Here is a 15,083-nt window from a genome sequence, read left to right as displayed (position 1 = left end):
TCTTACAGTCGAAAAACAAATGCCCAACTGTGAATCAAACGTTCCGATCCACCATCCAAAGTTAACATCCAATATTTAGTCAGGTCACCAGAAGGCAGCTCCTGCTTAGTTTTCTGATTTATTTCTTGAAGAATGCGTTACTGAAAACAACTCCTATCCTCTCCCTCATTGCACATTTCATCTAGTCACACACTAGGTTGAGGAAACAGTAAAACTGGTATGTGTATATATTTGACAACGATAGCATCATCGTCCATAAATCCTATATTTACGAAAGCTTTAAAAAGTGTTTCTTTGTGATGGTTAAAAAGAGACATGCAGGAGAAAAACCCCCATCTTACTACCATAAGAGTGAACACACAGCGGAGCAGGGTGGAAGAGGGAAAGTATTTCCATATGCGCAACAAAAAGCGTAGTGATGCCAGGACTGGAGCTGAGCTCTTATAAAGGGACTGGGTCTGCTGAGGGAGTCAGTCAGCAGCACTGGGCCCGAGCTGTGGAGTTGACCTACGACCCCCAAATCAGCCAGCCAGAGTGATGTCACCACCTCAGGTGGGCCTCAGAACCTCCCGATGCTGGTGATTCAGTCAGCCACCATAAACTAACCACCGTAGTTGAGTAATGTTACAGTATGCATCCAGGCTTTGATCCTTACGGAGTTAACATAAAACGTCCCGGAGAGCTAAGTGAGGGAGGCTGAGGTGCAGTAATTCCGCTGTTGTGTAAACAACCTCCCCAAAACATTGCCGGAACATTTCTAAATAAATCATGGACTGAGTTGGCCCACGTGGGAGTTCTGATAAAGCACTGCATTACATTAGGCCAGGCGTTAGCCACCATGGTTATTATTGCAATAAGGAGGAGACTTTCATCCTGCAGAGAGGGAGGAGGATGGTAGGGAGGGTCATTAGCTCAAGACCAGTAAAGTAAACAGTAGATATGGGGGTGTTTGGGATAGGAATCAGAGCGGATTCATCATCACCAGATTAATAACCAGGGTTATTAGAGAGATAGGAGGAAGACATTTTCTATATATTCTCAAAATAACACATTAACATTGAGTAAAAGTTTTATACTTAGAGATATGAGCAGATAATCACTCTACTGAGCCACATTCATTTCTGTAGGTTGTGAATCCATCCTTAACGCAGTGCTATTCAAACCTTTTCAGCGGGGACCGCGTTTTTTTGTGCCAGAATTTCTGATGGGCCCATTTTTTGGCTACCCCACTGCAGTTCCCCCACGACCTGACTTTGAATACCACTGTCTTAACTTCACCCTTAAGCAGCAAGGACTCCAACGATGCAAATGAGTGAAATATGCAGGCCTGGTGTTTAGGACAGTGGTGGATAATTTAAAAAAAACGCCCATTTGTCATACTTGAGTAAAAGTAAAGATATCTTAATAGAAAATGACTCAAGTAAAAGTGAAGGTCACCCAGTAAAATGTAGTGAAGTGAAGTAAAAGTTGTCAAATATAAATAGTAAAGTACAGATATCACAAAAAAAAAGAGTAATACTTTAAAGTATTTTTATTTAAGTAATTTAACCCACTGGTTTAGAACACAAAGCCTTGGTAACTCAACTCCATACATTACGCAGAGGGAGATGAGGATCTTGGAAGCATCCTCTGGTTCTCTCATCATGGAAAGTTTGAGCAGCACTGGGATGGGAAGGATTACGATGGGGGTGTAAGAGAATGGCTGGAGACAGGACACCAGACCTGAGATCACAGATCACACAGAGCAGGTCCTCCTAGTGAGAGAGGCTCAAGAGGCCCCTTCAGAGAGACGGCCGGCAGGCAGCTGGCCACAGGGCCGTCAGGTGGATAGCCTCAATAAGTTTGTGTGTGCGAGTGTGTATGTATTCCTGTTCATGTGTGATGGCCTATCATAAAAGAGCAGGGCAAAGCATGCTGAACGAGCTTGGGGCCAGAGGGGGAGTATGACGTCACTCCATATGCCAATAATTGCAGAGTTAATCAAGAGCAGATCCCAAGACCAGCTGTTGTGGTTTACAATTAGGAATATTATCTTGCCCATATAATGTGAATCCTCCACAAAAATCAAACACAGACCTGTCCAGAGTGGAGTTGATAGAATACATAGACAACTAACAGGAAACAGAATTTACCAAACAACCTTTTTTTACAGAGGCACCACCATCTTTGTTTACTTTGTGGAGGGACACATCTGGTTGGCTAAATTTAGCTAGCTTGACCCGCTTTCGGATACATACGTACGTACTGTACATTAGGGTTGCAAAGGGTCAGAAACTTTCCAGTAAATTTCCAGAAAATTTCCGTAAATTTTCCATGGGAAGTTAAGCCATGGAATTTGGGAATTTTGCTTAAATTCATCCCAAATTTTTTTTGTGGGATACACATAAGGCAATTTTAGGTATTGTGGCATATTTTGGTTAAACTATCCCCAATTCAATGGAATTGCAACCTTCTGCATGCACAGTGCACTCTTCCATCACATGTACAGTGCATTCTTCCATCACATGTGCAGTGCACTCTTCCATCACATGTACAGCTGATTCTCAAGATCTTGCACACTAATGCGATGCTATTGAGCCCACACTACTACACTGCCTGAGCCAAGGACTACATGCTTTCTGGTAAGTTTTGATTACAATACTGGGTGAGGTAAATACATTTTATATGACACTCATAATTTTTTGTTTACTAGTAAATAGTAGCCTACAGCAAAGTGTGTTGAAATCATTTCTAACTTGTTTACAATATCTGCTAGTTAGTCTCATCAGCCACCTGGTAGAAGGGACTTTGTGGATCTGAGGCTCTTTACCCTCTTTACCCATCATCCTCCAAATCCCACCAAAAAATGTATCTTACAAATGAGTTGTGACCAAAAGTATGTGGACACCTGCTTGTCAAATATCTCATTCCAAAATCATGGGCATTAAATGGAGTTGGTTCCCCCATTGCTGCTATAACCGCCTCCACTCTTCTTGGAAGGCTTTCCACTAGATGTTGGAACATTGCTGCGGGGACTTGCTTCCATTCAGCCACAAGAGCATTAGTGAGTTCGGGCACTGATGTTGAGCAATTAGGCTTGGCTTGCAGTCGGCGTTCCAATTCATCCCAAAGGTGTTCGATGGAGTTGAGGTCAAGGCTCTGTGCAGGCCAGTAAAGTTCTCCCACACCGATTTCGACAAACTAATTCTGTATGGCCCTCGCTTTGTGCACGGGGGCATTGTCATGCTGAAACAGGAAAGGCCCTTCCCCAAACAGTTGCCACAAGTTGGAAGCTCAGAATCATCTAGAATGTCATTGTACGCTGTAGCATTAAGATTTCTCTTCACTGGAACTAAGGGGCCAAGTCCGAACCATGAAAAACAGACCCAGACCATTATTCCTCCTCCACCCAACTTTACAGTTGGCACTCTGCATTGGGGCAGGTAGCGCTCTCCTGGCATCCGCCAAACCCAGATTCGTCTGTCAGACGGCCAGATGGTGAAGCGTGATTCATCACTCCAGAGAACGCATTTCCACTGCTCCAGATTCCAATGGCGGGGAGTTTTACACCTCTCCAACCGATGCTTGGCATTGCGCATGGTGATCTTAGGCTTGTGTGCGGCTGCTCTGTCATGGAAACCGATTTTATGATGCTCCTGATGAACAGTTATTGTGCGGACGTTGCTTCCAGAGGCAGTTTGGAACTCGGTAGTGAGTGCTGCAACCAAGGATAGATGATTTTTACACGCTTCAGCACTCGGCAGTCCCGTTCTGTGAGCTTGTGTGGCCTACCACTTTGCGGCTTAGCCGTTGTCGCTTCTAGACGTTTCCACTTCACAATAACAGCACGTACAGTTGACCGGGGCAGCTCTAGCAGGGCAGAAATTTGACAAAACTGACTTGCTGGAAAGGTGGCATCCTATGCCGGTGCCACGTTGAAAGTCACTGCGCTCTTCAGTAAGGCCATTCTAATTTGAATGTTTGTCTATGGAGATTGCATGGTGGTATGCACAATTTTATACACCTGTCAACAAAAGGTGTGGCTGAAATAGCTACTAATTTGAAGGGGTGTCCACATAATTTTGTATGTATAGTGTACCTCCTTTTAAAGTATCTGATTAATGTCAGCTGAATGCTTGGTAAGTAAAAGCAGGACCTTTCCATCCATTTGTGTGTAGAAGACACTAATGCTTATAGCCCATCTTGGGACTTGGAAATGTGCGCCTGCTAGCTATAGCATGTGGTATTGATTGCTAGCCTGCTGCAAAGTGCATGGTAGTATGTTATCGGCATTCACCTTGTTTCAGCAGCTGAGAGTCAGCAGTAAATTATGACCTTGGAGGAGGAGGGAGTAAGCTCAGGTTTTAGGTGGGGATTGGAGAAAGGTCCCAGCAGTGATACAGACAGACACATTTCCTCATTAGTTCCCTGTTGCTAGCTTTAACTTGTGCCGAGTTTAACTGATCATATAACATTCCACATGGGTAAATATATTATAGGAAGTAAAATACTTTGGAAGGGAAGTATGTCTGGCTGGATGACCTATCCAATATAATGTTGGTGTGGTGGTGTAATCAAAGCACAATCCCAGACACAGAGTTTCCTATATTACCTGAACAACTCCCATACAGGAGTCCAGGAAGATGGTTCCTTTGGGTTCTTTGGAGATCTTCTCATCCTTGTAGAAGTTCAGGTTGTAAGAGCCATCACCCAGCTGGGTTAGATGGAAATACCTCCTCTTGAAAGACTAGAAAGTAGAATACAACAATAAAAAAATCATTTCTATTATTAGACAACAAGAGGCACGGTTTTGGCACGGATAATTGCAGCAGCATGGTTTGAAGGAAGTCAAGAGCCTAATATTGCAAAACTACTATCAGTTTTTCTGAGAAATGGTATTAATGAAAACCAGGCTCCATCCTTCTGTCACGGGAGACACGAGCACTGACTATTCATCATCACTGCACATCTGGCACACCGTGTAATAATCATTCCTAATAGAGACAGCTAGTGTCATCATTGTCATTAGGATCACTCACCCTCATGGTGACACTGATGGCACTGTTCATGTTGCCTTTGTACAGCCAGCCATGCTTTGTGATCCCACCTTTCTGGGAACCTAGAGAGGCTGTGTCCTGGAAGAGACATGAGCACGGGATCAGACAAACTCAAGACTATATACACACATACACAAACTGTACCACATCAAAACATCACTCTGCCCACTCTCTGCCAAAACATTACCAAACTGTCCATTTCAAGAGAGGCCCTTGATCCTGTGGTCGAGATAATGTTACAACAACAGTATCGGAGACATGGAAAATGAGATGAGAGAATGCTAAGTTTAATGTCGGTCTATCTGACTCCAAACAATCAGCCAGCCACACAACAAACCACCGCTATGAACCCAAATAAACAGCCCCTCTCAATGGCTTCTTCACTGAGGCATGACCATATCATCCCAGTTCTCAGGTACCATAAAACCAGCTAAACCATTGGCACAAAGCAAGTATGACTAGACACATGGCTTCCATCTCTATTCCACGGAGACGTAATGATCTGTGTAAATAAATCAATTAGGGGGGTAGTGAGGGAAGAGGAGCTGCTGCACCAGTGTTTTACCCTTCGCATGGTCTCCTTCAGGTCCTTGCGATCAGATGTCCAGAGTGTTTAAGCCTCCTTTTCGAGAGACTACAGAGGTAAAAGCCATTGTTCCAGATGATTTTGGATTTAATTAATGGGTTTTCAAGATGACATGATTCCTATTCCCTCTCTCGTCCAATAAAATGGCTTTACAAAGTGTTGGCAAAGAGCAGAATATTTCCAGTATATCGTCGACTCATATGAGGAGGGTCTGGAAACATTCAGGGCCTGCTTCCACTCATCTTTCACTGACCAGAATACGCCAGTCCCTAGGAGAGCTGAGAAATGACTTGTGTTTGCTTTCAGTGAACCCCAAAGCTCTGTAAATGTTGCCTGGCAACACCCAAACCAACCAGATTAACTAAACTGCAACACAGTGCATAATCATTTCATAAATCAATGACACATGTGACCATAAACATTTTAACTTTGGTCACATTGCCACAGGCTGGGGCTATGCTATTGTCATTAAACACATGAACAGACTTGGGGCTGAGGTTTCCATGTACTGTATATGTGTGTGAGGATTTATTTTGGGGATTTCAGGAGAAATGGCTCACTTCCTTAGCTATCATCTGCTCGGTGCAGACCTACTTCCCTGCGTGCGACAAACTGAGGAGAGGGGTATGTAGCTAGGACGCTCTTGGCTGATGGGCCGGGGAGCATTCTTACACAGCTGTGTGGGAGGTGAGGGACGCTCTTACACAGCTGTGTGTGAGGTGAGGGTAAGGGTGAACTGGGAGGGGTCTTGTCATCAGGCAGTCTATCTGATGAAAGGAATGCCCCTTCCTTGTCAGATCTAATGTTCACTGAAAGGTTCACTAGTCAGGCCCTGACCTCTGAACCCGAGACCTGGGCTAGTCTCTCGGCTCAATAATCCATTTGCCTACATCCCAGTTAAGTGAGCGAGGTCACTCGAATCCCTATTAATTTGCTCATGTATGACATGACATAAAGAAGACATAATGAACAGTATGTGACATATGCAAATGTCAACATGACCCTAGCAGTTTAATAGATGGCAGTATAACATCAGTGTCATCAACAGCCTGAGACTGCCTCCGGTCATGCTCCACAGAGCACCGTCCCTCTGAGGGTTCTGCAGGCATCAGTGATCCAGCCTCTCTTCAGGGTTGGCTTGAAAAAAGGTGACCCCATAGCCTCCCTTGTGTGCACTGACTCGCACAAGCTATTCCAAGGCCAACAAAGACTAATTTAGACTGTTCACAGCACAGAATCAGACATCTCTATGGTTCACAGACCAAAGGTTTCTAGCTAAGAGTTCACAGTTGTATAATCAGGCAGACGCGAAATGTTATAAATTAGCTCACAACAAAGAGAGCCAAACCCATGGGCTGTGAGGAGTCTGGGGGCCATGAACACATGGAGCAGAGAAGAACCCGAGACCATTTGAGAGGCGGCCAGCTAACCAAAGTCCGGCGGCTAATTACACTTTATACTTCACATTAAAATGTGCTATTTAGACCCAATGACGCTTTCATCTCATGCCGGAGACGTTTCACAACTGGGATTGCAACAGGACAGCCAAATCAGTTCCTAATCTGAATTAAATCACTTAATAAGATCTGGTGCTTGTGTTCTATGAAAGACTGGTTTCTAGTGCGAAAAAACATCAGATACCGTGGCCATTCTGGCAACGTTAAAGCTGCTGGACTGAAAGCGGAGCGCGGAAACCTTGTTTGTCTGTCTGTATGGAGGATTATTTGTTCAGTCCAGGTATTTACAGTAAAGACTTAGAAGACTTAGAAGGAGAAAAGGGTATTGAGGTGATTTGTACATGGAGCAGGTGGTTAAGGTTGAGAGTCGAGGGAATAACTAAATTAACTAAATTGTTTGTTATTTGTAACCTTCCACTGAACTGTAGCTAGAACATTCACTTACTTCATCTTTATCGACATCTTCATCCACCTCAAAAACATGGACAGCCAGTTTGTCTGGTCTGGACACTTTGCTGTAAAACAACAAGGATGTGAATAAAGTTAAACAATTATTATTTTATCTAATCTCTGAGAGGTCATTCATTGATCTAAGAAATGAAACCCAATGTAATGCGCATGTCCCACTTACATACGAAGCCTGAACGAATTCACCTCAGGAAAACATTTCAATTTCCCTCCCTGGACACTGAATACTGACCAAAGGTCTGTTGACATCAATGGCAAGTCTCAAGGTCAGGGCAGCTTTGTTTTGTGTGTAAATTCCAGCACAATGACACTGGAAACCATTGCCCTCAGGGCAGAAGGTGGAATTGATGACACTCTTAGAACCGGGGGTGGTTTCCAACCTGACTAAATCCCCACATCTTTGGGAATAACCCAAGTGTGGCTTGAGGAAGTCTCTATTGTTAATGTGGGTTAAATCATAAAACCTGCATTTCCTTGTAGACTATCCATGCCAAAATATCCTGAATGATCAGCAACTAAGGCTGATTGAAGATTACCGACAGAATGACATGGACACGGGTGTGTGCGTCAGTGGGGGCTGGTTTGTAGGAGCTATAAGAGGACTGGCTCATTGTAATGGAATGGAGTCAAACATATGGTTTCCGTCCGATTGATGTGTTTGATACTGTTCCATGTTTTCCGTTCCAGCCAATTACCATGCGCCTGTCCTCCTATAGCTCCTCCCACCAGCCTCCACTGGTGTGCATGCACTTCAGTGTGAAATCTCTGCACAAAGACGGTAGCTGTTCTAACTTGCCCAGGAGGAAGTCACAACTTGGTTACACATTACATAACATTGTACCGTCTGTCAAGACACCATACTGACTGAGCAAAGGGTTTACTTTGGAAGTTGCCGAAAGTCCCCGGAGTAGTCCTCGTACTTGTAATTAACGACATGCCAATCAGAATTGTAGGTCTTGATGCACTGAAATAAAAAGAAAGACAATCAATGGTTTACAAGTGTAATCTAAGACAGTTTCAATGTTTAGCCTAAAGAAACAGGAAACAGCCACACAACAACCAAATCAGTTTCGACCAATAGCATCATTTCAGATAGCTACAGTGCCTTCAGAATGTATTCCCAACCCTTGACTTTTTCCACATTTTGTTGTGTTACAGAATGAATTTTAAATGGATTAAATATATATTTTTTGTCACTGGCCTACACACAATACCCAATAATGTCAAAGCGGAATTATGTTTGACATTTTTACAAATGAAAAACTGAAATGTCAATAAGGATTCAACCCCTTTGTTATGGCAAGCCTAAATAAGTTCAGGAATAAAAATGTGCTTAACAAGTCACATAATAAGTTGCACGGATTCACTAATAGTGCAATAATAGTGCTTAACATTTTTGAATGACCACCTCATCTCTATACCCCACACATTAAATTATCTGTAAGGTCCCTCAGTCGAGCAGTGAATTTCAAACAGATTCAACCACAAAGTCCAGGGAGGTTTTCCAATTCCTCGAAAAGGGCACCTATTGGTAGACATTGAATATTTCTTTGAGCATGGTGAAGTTATTAATTACACTTTGGATGGCGTATCAATACACCCAGACTACAAAGATACAGGCGTTCTTCCTAACTCAGTTGCCGAAGAGGAAGGAAACCGCTCAGGGATTTCACCAAGAGGCCAATGGTGACTTTAAAAAACAGTTACAGAGTTTGATGGCTTTGATAGTAGAAAACTGAGGATGGATAAAATTGCAGTTAATTCACAATACTAACCTAATTGACACAGTGAAAAGAAGGAAGCCTGTACAGAATAAAACATATTCCAAAACATGCATCCTGTTTGCAACAAGGCACTAAAGTAAAATAAATGTGCCAAAGCAATTAACTTTTTGTCCTGAATACAAAGTGTTGTATTGGATTTGCCCCAAATATAACACATTACTGAGTACCACTCTCCATATTATCAAGCATAGTGGTGGCTGCATCATGTTATGGGTATGCTTGTAATCGTTAAGGACTGGAGTTTTTCAGGATAAAAAAAAGAATGGAATGAACTAAGCACAGGCACAATCCATTAATTCAACTTTCAGCAGGACAATAACCTAAAACACAAGGCCAAATCTACACTGAAGAAGACAGTGAAAGTGGAGTTACAGTTTTGATTTAAAATCTACTTGAAAATCGATGGCAATACCTCAAAATGGTTGTCTAGCAATGATCAACATCCAATTTGACAGAGCTTAAATAAAAAGAATAAATGGGCAAATGATGCACAATCCAGGTGTGGATACTTCTTAGAACGTACCCAGAAAGACTCACAGCTGTAATCGCTGCCAAAGGTGCTTCTACAAACGATTTACTCAGGAGGTGTGAATACTTACGTAAATTGACATATATTTCTGTATTTCATTTTCAATACATTTGTATTGTAAAAAAAAACAAAAACGTTTTCACTTTGTCATTATAGGGTATTGTGTTTAGATGGGTGAGAAATAAAATCTATTTAAATCGTTTTTTAATTCAGGCTGTAACAACAAAATGTGGGGTATGAATAGCTTCTGAAGCAACAGTAACTCCATAAACATGTTTTGGGTCCTATATGAAGTCCTTTTTTTTCTTCTTTTTTTTTAAACGTAGTGGCTTTCTGAAACAGCCCTTATTCTGGGAATCCTTTGCTCCCTATTCAAATCAGATTAGTACATCTGAAGGAAGGAAGGGGAAGAAGAGGGATCAAAGTGAATGCTCGTCTTGAGCAGATAGTTGGTGGAAATTAAAGCCTTCCACAGGATCTGGAACTAAAGAAAAATAGTTGCACAGAGCACTTTCTCATCAGCCTACATCATTACTTGCTGACTTTACACATTTAAAAAGTGTTTGACGGTAACATGAAGAAACACTGACTTACTTTGTCTCATCTCACACCCTCGCTATCCAATTTACAGTAATTATCCTAATTGCTTTGAAGACAAATATTAAGATGGAAATGGTAGAGTTTTTCAGGAAAGTCAAATCCACCAACGAGAAAAGAAAATATTTGATGATTAGAGCAGTATGGCATAAATCCTAATTATGACCCAGCAGTTATGCCTGGGCACTTCAGGAGGAATGCTACAGCCCCACACAAAGGATACTTTCTCATTTCCCATCCACACAGTATGACACTTCACCCCAGACTCAAAAGGATCCTTAAGTAGGCGTTAGAACAACCCAGTACAAACTGGGAGGGAGTATACTCCTATATCTCTGTCTGGGTGAGACACATCTGTTCACTGTTAAAACTTCCAGATTGATATGAACATCCAGAATGGTATTCGTGCAGAGAGGCGTGTAGTTTACAAGAAACGGTCTGACAAGGGAGTCCTGAGTTGTGGAAAGTCCATCTGATCAGTGGAGGAATGGAAAAGAGAGAGGGTTGTACTCTGCAGCTGTCCTGCTGATGTCATATTGCACTTGACCAAAAGGAAGTGTTTCTTCATGACTGAAGACAGGACTCCCTAATCTGTGACCCATGACCTGAGGGGTCAGCAGCCGGTTGCCTCTGGTTTGTGTTACAATGGGAGCAGTGTCCATCTGTCCACATAGGACACAATGACAGTAAACCATTGTATAGCTCAGGTATACTGTGTGTGGAAGATTGTGTTTAAGCAAGATGTTAAAATGTCAGACTGTGTTATTTTTCATTTAACATTTATTTATAAATAAAGTACTGTATGGGAACAGAATGTACAGTAAGGTTGACATCTAATTTTAAGATACATTTGAAACAATTAACGCTACTTGGTTGCAGAAGGCATTTACCAGGCTTGGTACAGGGAGGCACTAGTGTAAACAGTGCTCTGAGAAGATGAAGACCAGAAGGCATTTACCAGGCTTGGTACAGGGAGGCACTAGTGTAAACAGTGCTCTGAGAAGATGAAGACCAGAAGGCATTTACCAGGCTTGGTACAGGGAGGCACTAGTGTAAACAGTGCTCTGAGAGGATGAAGACCAGAAGGCATTTACCAGGCTTGGTACAGGGAGGCACTAGTGTAAACAGTGCTCTGAGAGGATGAAGACCAGAAGGCATTTACCAGGCTTGGTACAGGGAGGCACTAGTGTAAACAGTGCTCTGAGAAGATGAAGACCAGAAGGCATTTACCAGGCTTGGTACAGGGAGGCACTAGTGTAAACAGTGCTCTGAGAAGATGAAGACCAGAAGGCATTTACCAGGCTTGGTACAGGGAGGCACTAGTGTAAACAGTGCTCTGAGAAGATGAAGACCAGAAGGCATTTACCAGGCTTGGTACAGGGAGGCACTAGTGTAAACAGTGCTCTGAGAAGATGAAGACCAGAAGGCATTTACCAGGCTTGGTACAGGGAGGCACGGGTGTAAACAGTGCTCTGAGAGGATGAAGACCAGAAGGCATTTACCAGGCTTGGTACAGGGAGGCACGGGTGTAAACAGTGCTCTGAGAGGATGAAGACCAGAAGGCATTTACCAGGCTTGGTACAGGGAGGCACGAGTGTAAACAGTGCTCTGAGAGGATGAAGACCAGAAGTTGGAGAAGAACCATCCATTTACTTTGGAACTGGACTCCGCTTATCAGTTTTTTGGTCTCCTGGCCTGAATAGATGTTATTGAAGAGAATGAAAATACTCCTGTTGACTGGATGGCTTCCAGTAACGGCACATAATTCCTACTCCTGTCTGTCCTGAACAATAAAACACCATTGTGTTACAAAGTATGTGCTAGGTGAAATGGAAGTTCAGTTTGGCTGGACACATTCTATAAACAATGGGGAAATCAGAGACACTAAAAGTGTGTGCAGTCCAGTGTGTTTCCATATCTATTGATCTTGTGCAGGCTGCCATATACATCAATGCCAGGTCAGAAGCTGGCTGAAGACTGACACTAATGTCTGTATTTATGGTAACTGTATTTATGGTTATATATGGCTATAGGGTACACTAGCAAGTAATGGCACATCATAATGCCAACATCCAACTGTCAATAAAACCACTGCTCTCTCTGCACAAAGGTTCATTCCTGCAGGGTTATTGCACTTGTGGGTTCTTACTTCTTGGACAAACAGACTCTGCGCCTCCTTCACGGCGTTCTCAGGCACTGTGGGGTAGAGAGTTCTTCCTTGGCGTCTCTGAGTCGCAATCTGTGGATGGAAAACAGTTTTATTTAGCTAATTAAATCAAGTACAAGGTCTGACTAGATTATGACACTGGATGAGTGATGCTCTAAAAATGAACTTAAAACCATAAATCACCACAGATTTTTTTAAAAAGGAAAGTATACAAGATATCCTTTGGGAATGACACAACACAGGACTGCTAACATCATATTTTCTCAGTACTACAGTATGTGGTCTCAGCTGGACATGATTTCCCTGAACACTCCTACAAATATTACTCCATGCCAGAGAAAAGTCTCAGGTCTGTGGGGGTTTCGGGAGGGTGGAGAGGGAGGCAGCGTCAGGATGTGATGCTACGCTACATTGTTGACCTCCAGGCTGGGCCAGGGAACCATGGACAGACACACCCAGGGCCTTAGCCTGGCTCTCAGCCACCCAGCCCAGCCATGGTGCTCCCCTCCATGAGGAGCTGGACACTGTCTCAACACCACCTCCTTCTGCACCCTCTTTAATGGCCATGTCCTTCACTCTGCAGGCTTATGGTGGTTGTTTAGTGATGGGAGGGGGAAATACACCACAGACACCCCTAGTGGTATCGACAGTATCAACTTAATACCACTAGAATAACCTGGAACTCAGTGTTTTCAGTATCCTATGTCAATCCTCACAGAAAGTCTATCCACATATTCAACCTAATTTCCCATTCACAAGGCCTCTAACGGTTTAACCCACTCTTAAAACTACACAGAACTAATTCAGTATCACTTTATTTTCAGAAAGACCGTCTTTAACTAAGACCGATACAATTAAATTTTATGAATCAATTACTCTATATGTGGGACTAATTTTAGATAGGAGTAATGTTGATATGTCGGCAGATTTATGAAAGGAAAATATTGCTGGAGCTCCCTTCTGTTGTTCTTCATTCTTAATAGGACATTTAAATCCCAGTTAGGAGCGTAACCTAGTTTTGAGCTCCCCTTTGAGACCGGTTTGACATATCTCACTTAAATGGAGATTCCCCTTGATAATAAACTAAAAGAGAGTGTTTTGTAATCCTATCTTCTCTAGCATGTTAACCCATGGTGATTCCTTTAGCAGAAACCTTTCAATTTTACATCTTTAAAGTAAGGGAAACAGAAAATAAACACTAGGGGCCACAGCAGATTACAGTTACCCCACATGACTGATAGAGAAACAAACTACAGCAAAAACACCAGAGAAAAATAACAAACCTCAACCTCAAAACTTAACTCATATCATGCTAAAGCCAAACTGGACACAGTTCAAAGGTGAACCATGACAGAACTGTGACTGTGGTACCTGACTTACAGTAAAGAATAGTTCAAGGTCAAGGCAATGGGGCAGGAGTAAGGTAAGCAATTCAATACAGCAGTAAATCCCCTGTTCATGCAGCTTTTCCTGAGCAACCTAACCAATAGGCCTGCTTTAGTCATTATCTCTAGCCTTCAGCAGACACATAGCCAGGATTTTTCCAGCATGCAGAGCAAAGCAGCTCTCCAATTAATCTTAAATTGAGTCACAGACTGTGAAATGAAAAGCAGAATCAGGTTAGTACAGACATCATTTTTCTACTCCCTATGCCCAAACAAAGGATGGAGAATAGAAATTCTAAATCATAGACCAAACCTCACCACCCCAAGGTTAATCATTGTACAATGATACAAAACAGCAACACAAAAGAAAGAGAAAAGTTCTATCTCAAATTCTCTGCAGAAATGACTCCCTTCGGAATCAATGGGATATTATTATGCACTCCACAGGCTTGGTTATAGAGCCTAGAGGTTCATTTGGGTACCTAGCCTAAAGGCAGTGGGGGAATAGGGCTCCAGGTTACAGTCAGGGCATTTCAAAGGGAACTCTGGAGGTGAACAGGTAACTTATCGTTAAAAATACAGTGGCTGTTACAGTAGCGGTTTATTGATAATCAATACAGTGAGACTGGTTGATGTGACGAGTTGGCTAACACTGAGCATTTCTTATTTAACCTTTATTTAACCAGGAAGGACTCTTTGAGATTTGAAATCTCTTTTTCAAGAGCATCCTGGCCAAGATAGGCAGCACCAAGTCATTACACAATTACAGACAGACATGAAAAACTACAGGTAATCTAGTAAAAAAAAAATAGAATAGCCTTCTCTCTGAGACTGCCTGGTGTTAGTGCAGCCTAGCCCTGCGCTCCATTCCAGGAATACAATGCAGAGGTCCTATTTGTGAACCTGAGTTCTCTCCTCCATTTCCTCTCTCTAGCCCAGGTTTCCTGCTGGGAGACGACAATCTCACCATAATCTAAGCAGCAGAAACAAACAGGCTTGTAAGCCAGAAGAGTCCAGAGGGAGTCATGAAGTGGACCAGAAGAAGCACTGGGGATATGAGTCTCTATGGAGCAC

At 42.7% G+C, this 15,083-nt stretch overlaps 1 protein-coding gene across 13 annotated transcripts in view; it reads right to left on the bottom strand.

Annotated features, from left to right (window-relative positions):
• LOC129821229 (dedicator of cytokinesis protein 9-like) overlaps positions 1 to 15,083 on the bottom strand; it is a 115,521-nt gene that overhangs the window by 31,267 nt on the left and 69,171 nt on the right. For all 13 annotated transcript variants that reach the window (XM_055878644.1, XM_055878651.1, XM_055878648.1 and 10 more), the window contains exons 3-7: positions 12,607 to 12,696; positions 8,429 to 8,511; positions 7,525 to 7,594; positions 5,019 to 5,114; positions 4,592 to 4,726 (exon numbers count right to left, since the gene is read on the bottom strand). In XM_055878644.1, coding sequence (XP_055734619.1) covers positions 4,592 to 4,726; positions 5,019 to 5,114; positions 7,525 to 7,594; positions 8,429 to 8,511; positions 12,607 to 12,696 — 474 coding nt within the window. The remainder of the gene's footprint in view (positions 1 to 4,591; positions 4,727 to 5,018; positions 5,115 to 7,524; positions 7,595 to 8,428; positions 8,512 to 12,606; positions 12,697 to 15,083) is intronic.

The sequence above is a fragment of the Salvelinus fontinalis genome, chromosome 23, assembly GCF_029448725.1.
Source record: "Salvelinus fontinalis isolate EN_2023a chromosome 23, ASM2944872v1, whole genome shotgun sequence".
Lineage (NCBI taxonomy): Eukaryota > Metazoa > Chordata > Actinopteri > Salmoniformes > Salmonidae > Salvelinus > Salvelinus fontinalis.
The sequence above is the reverse complement of the archived record's forward strand: the minus strand, read 5'-3'. Positions and strand labels throughout refer to the sequence as shown.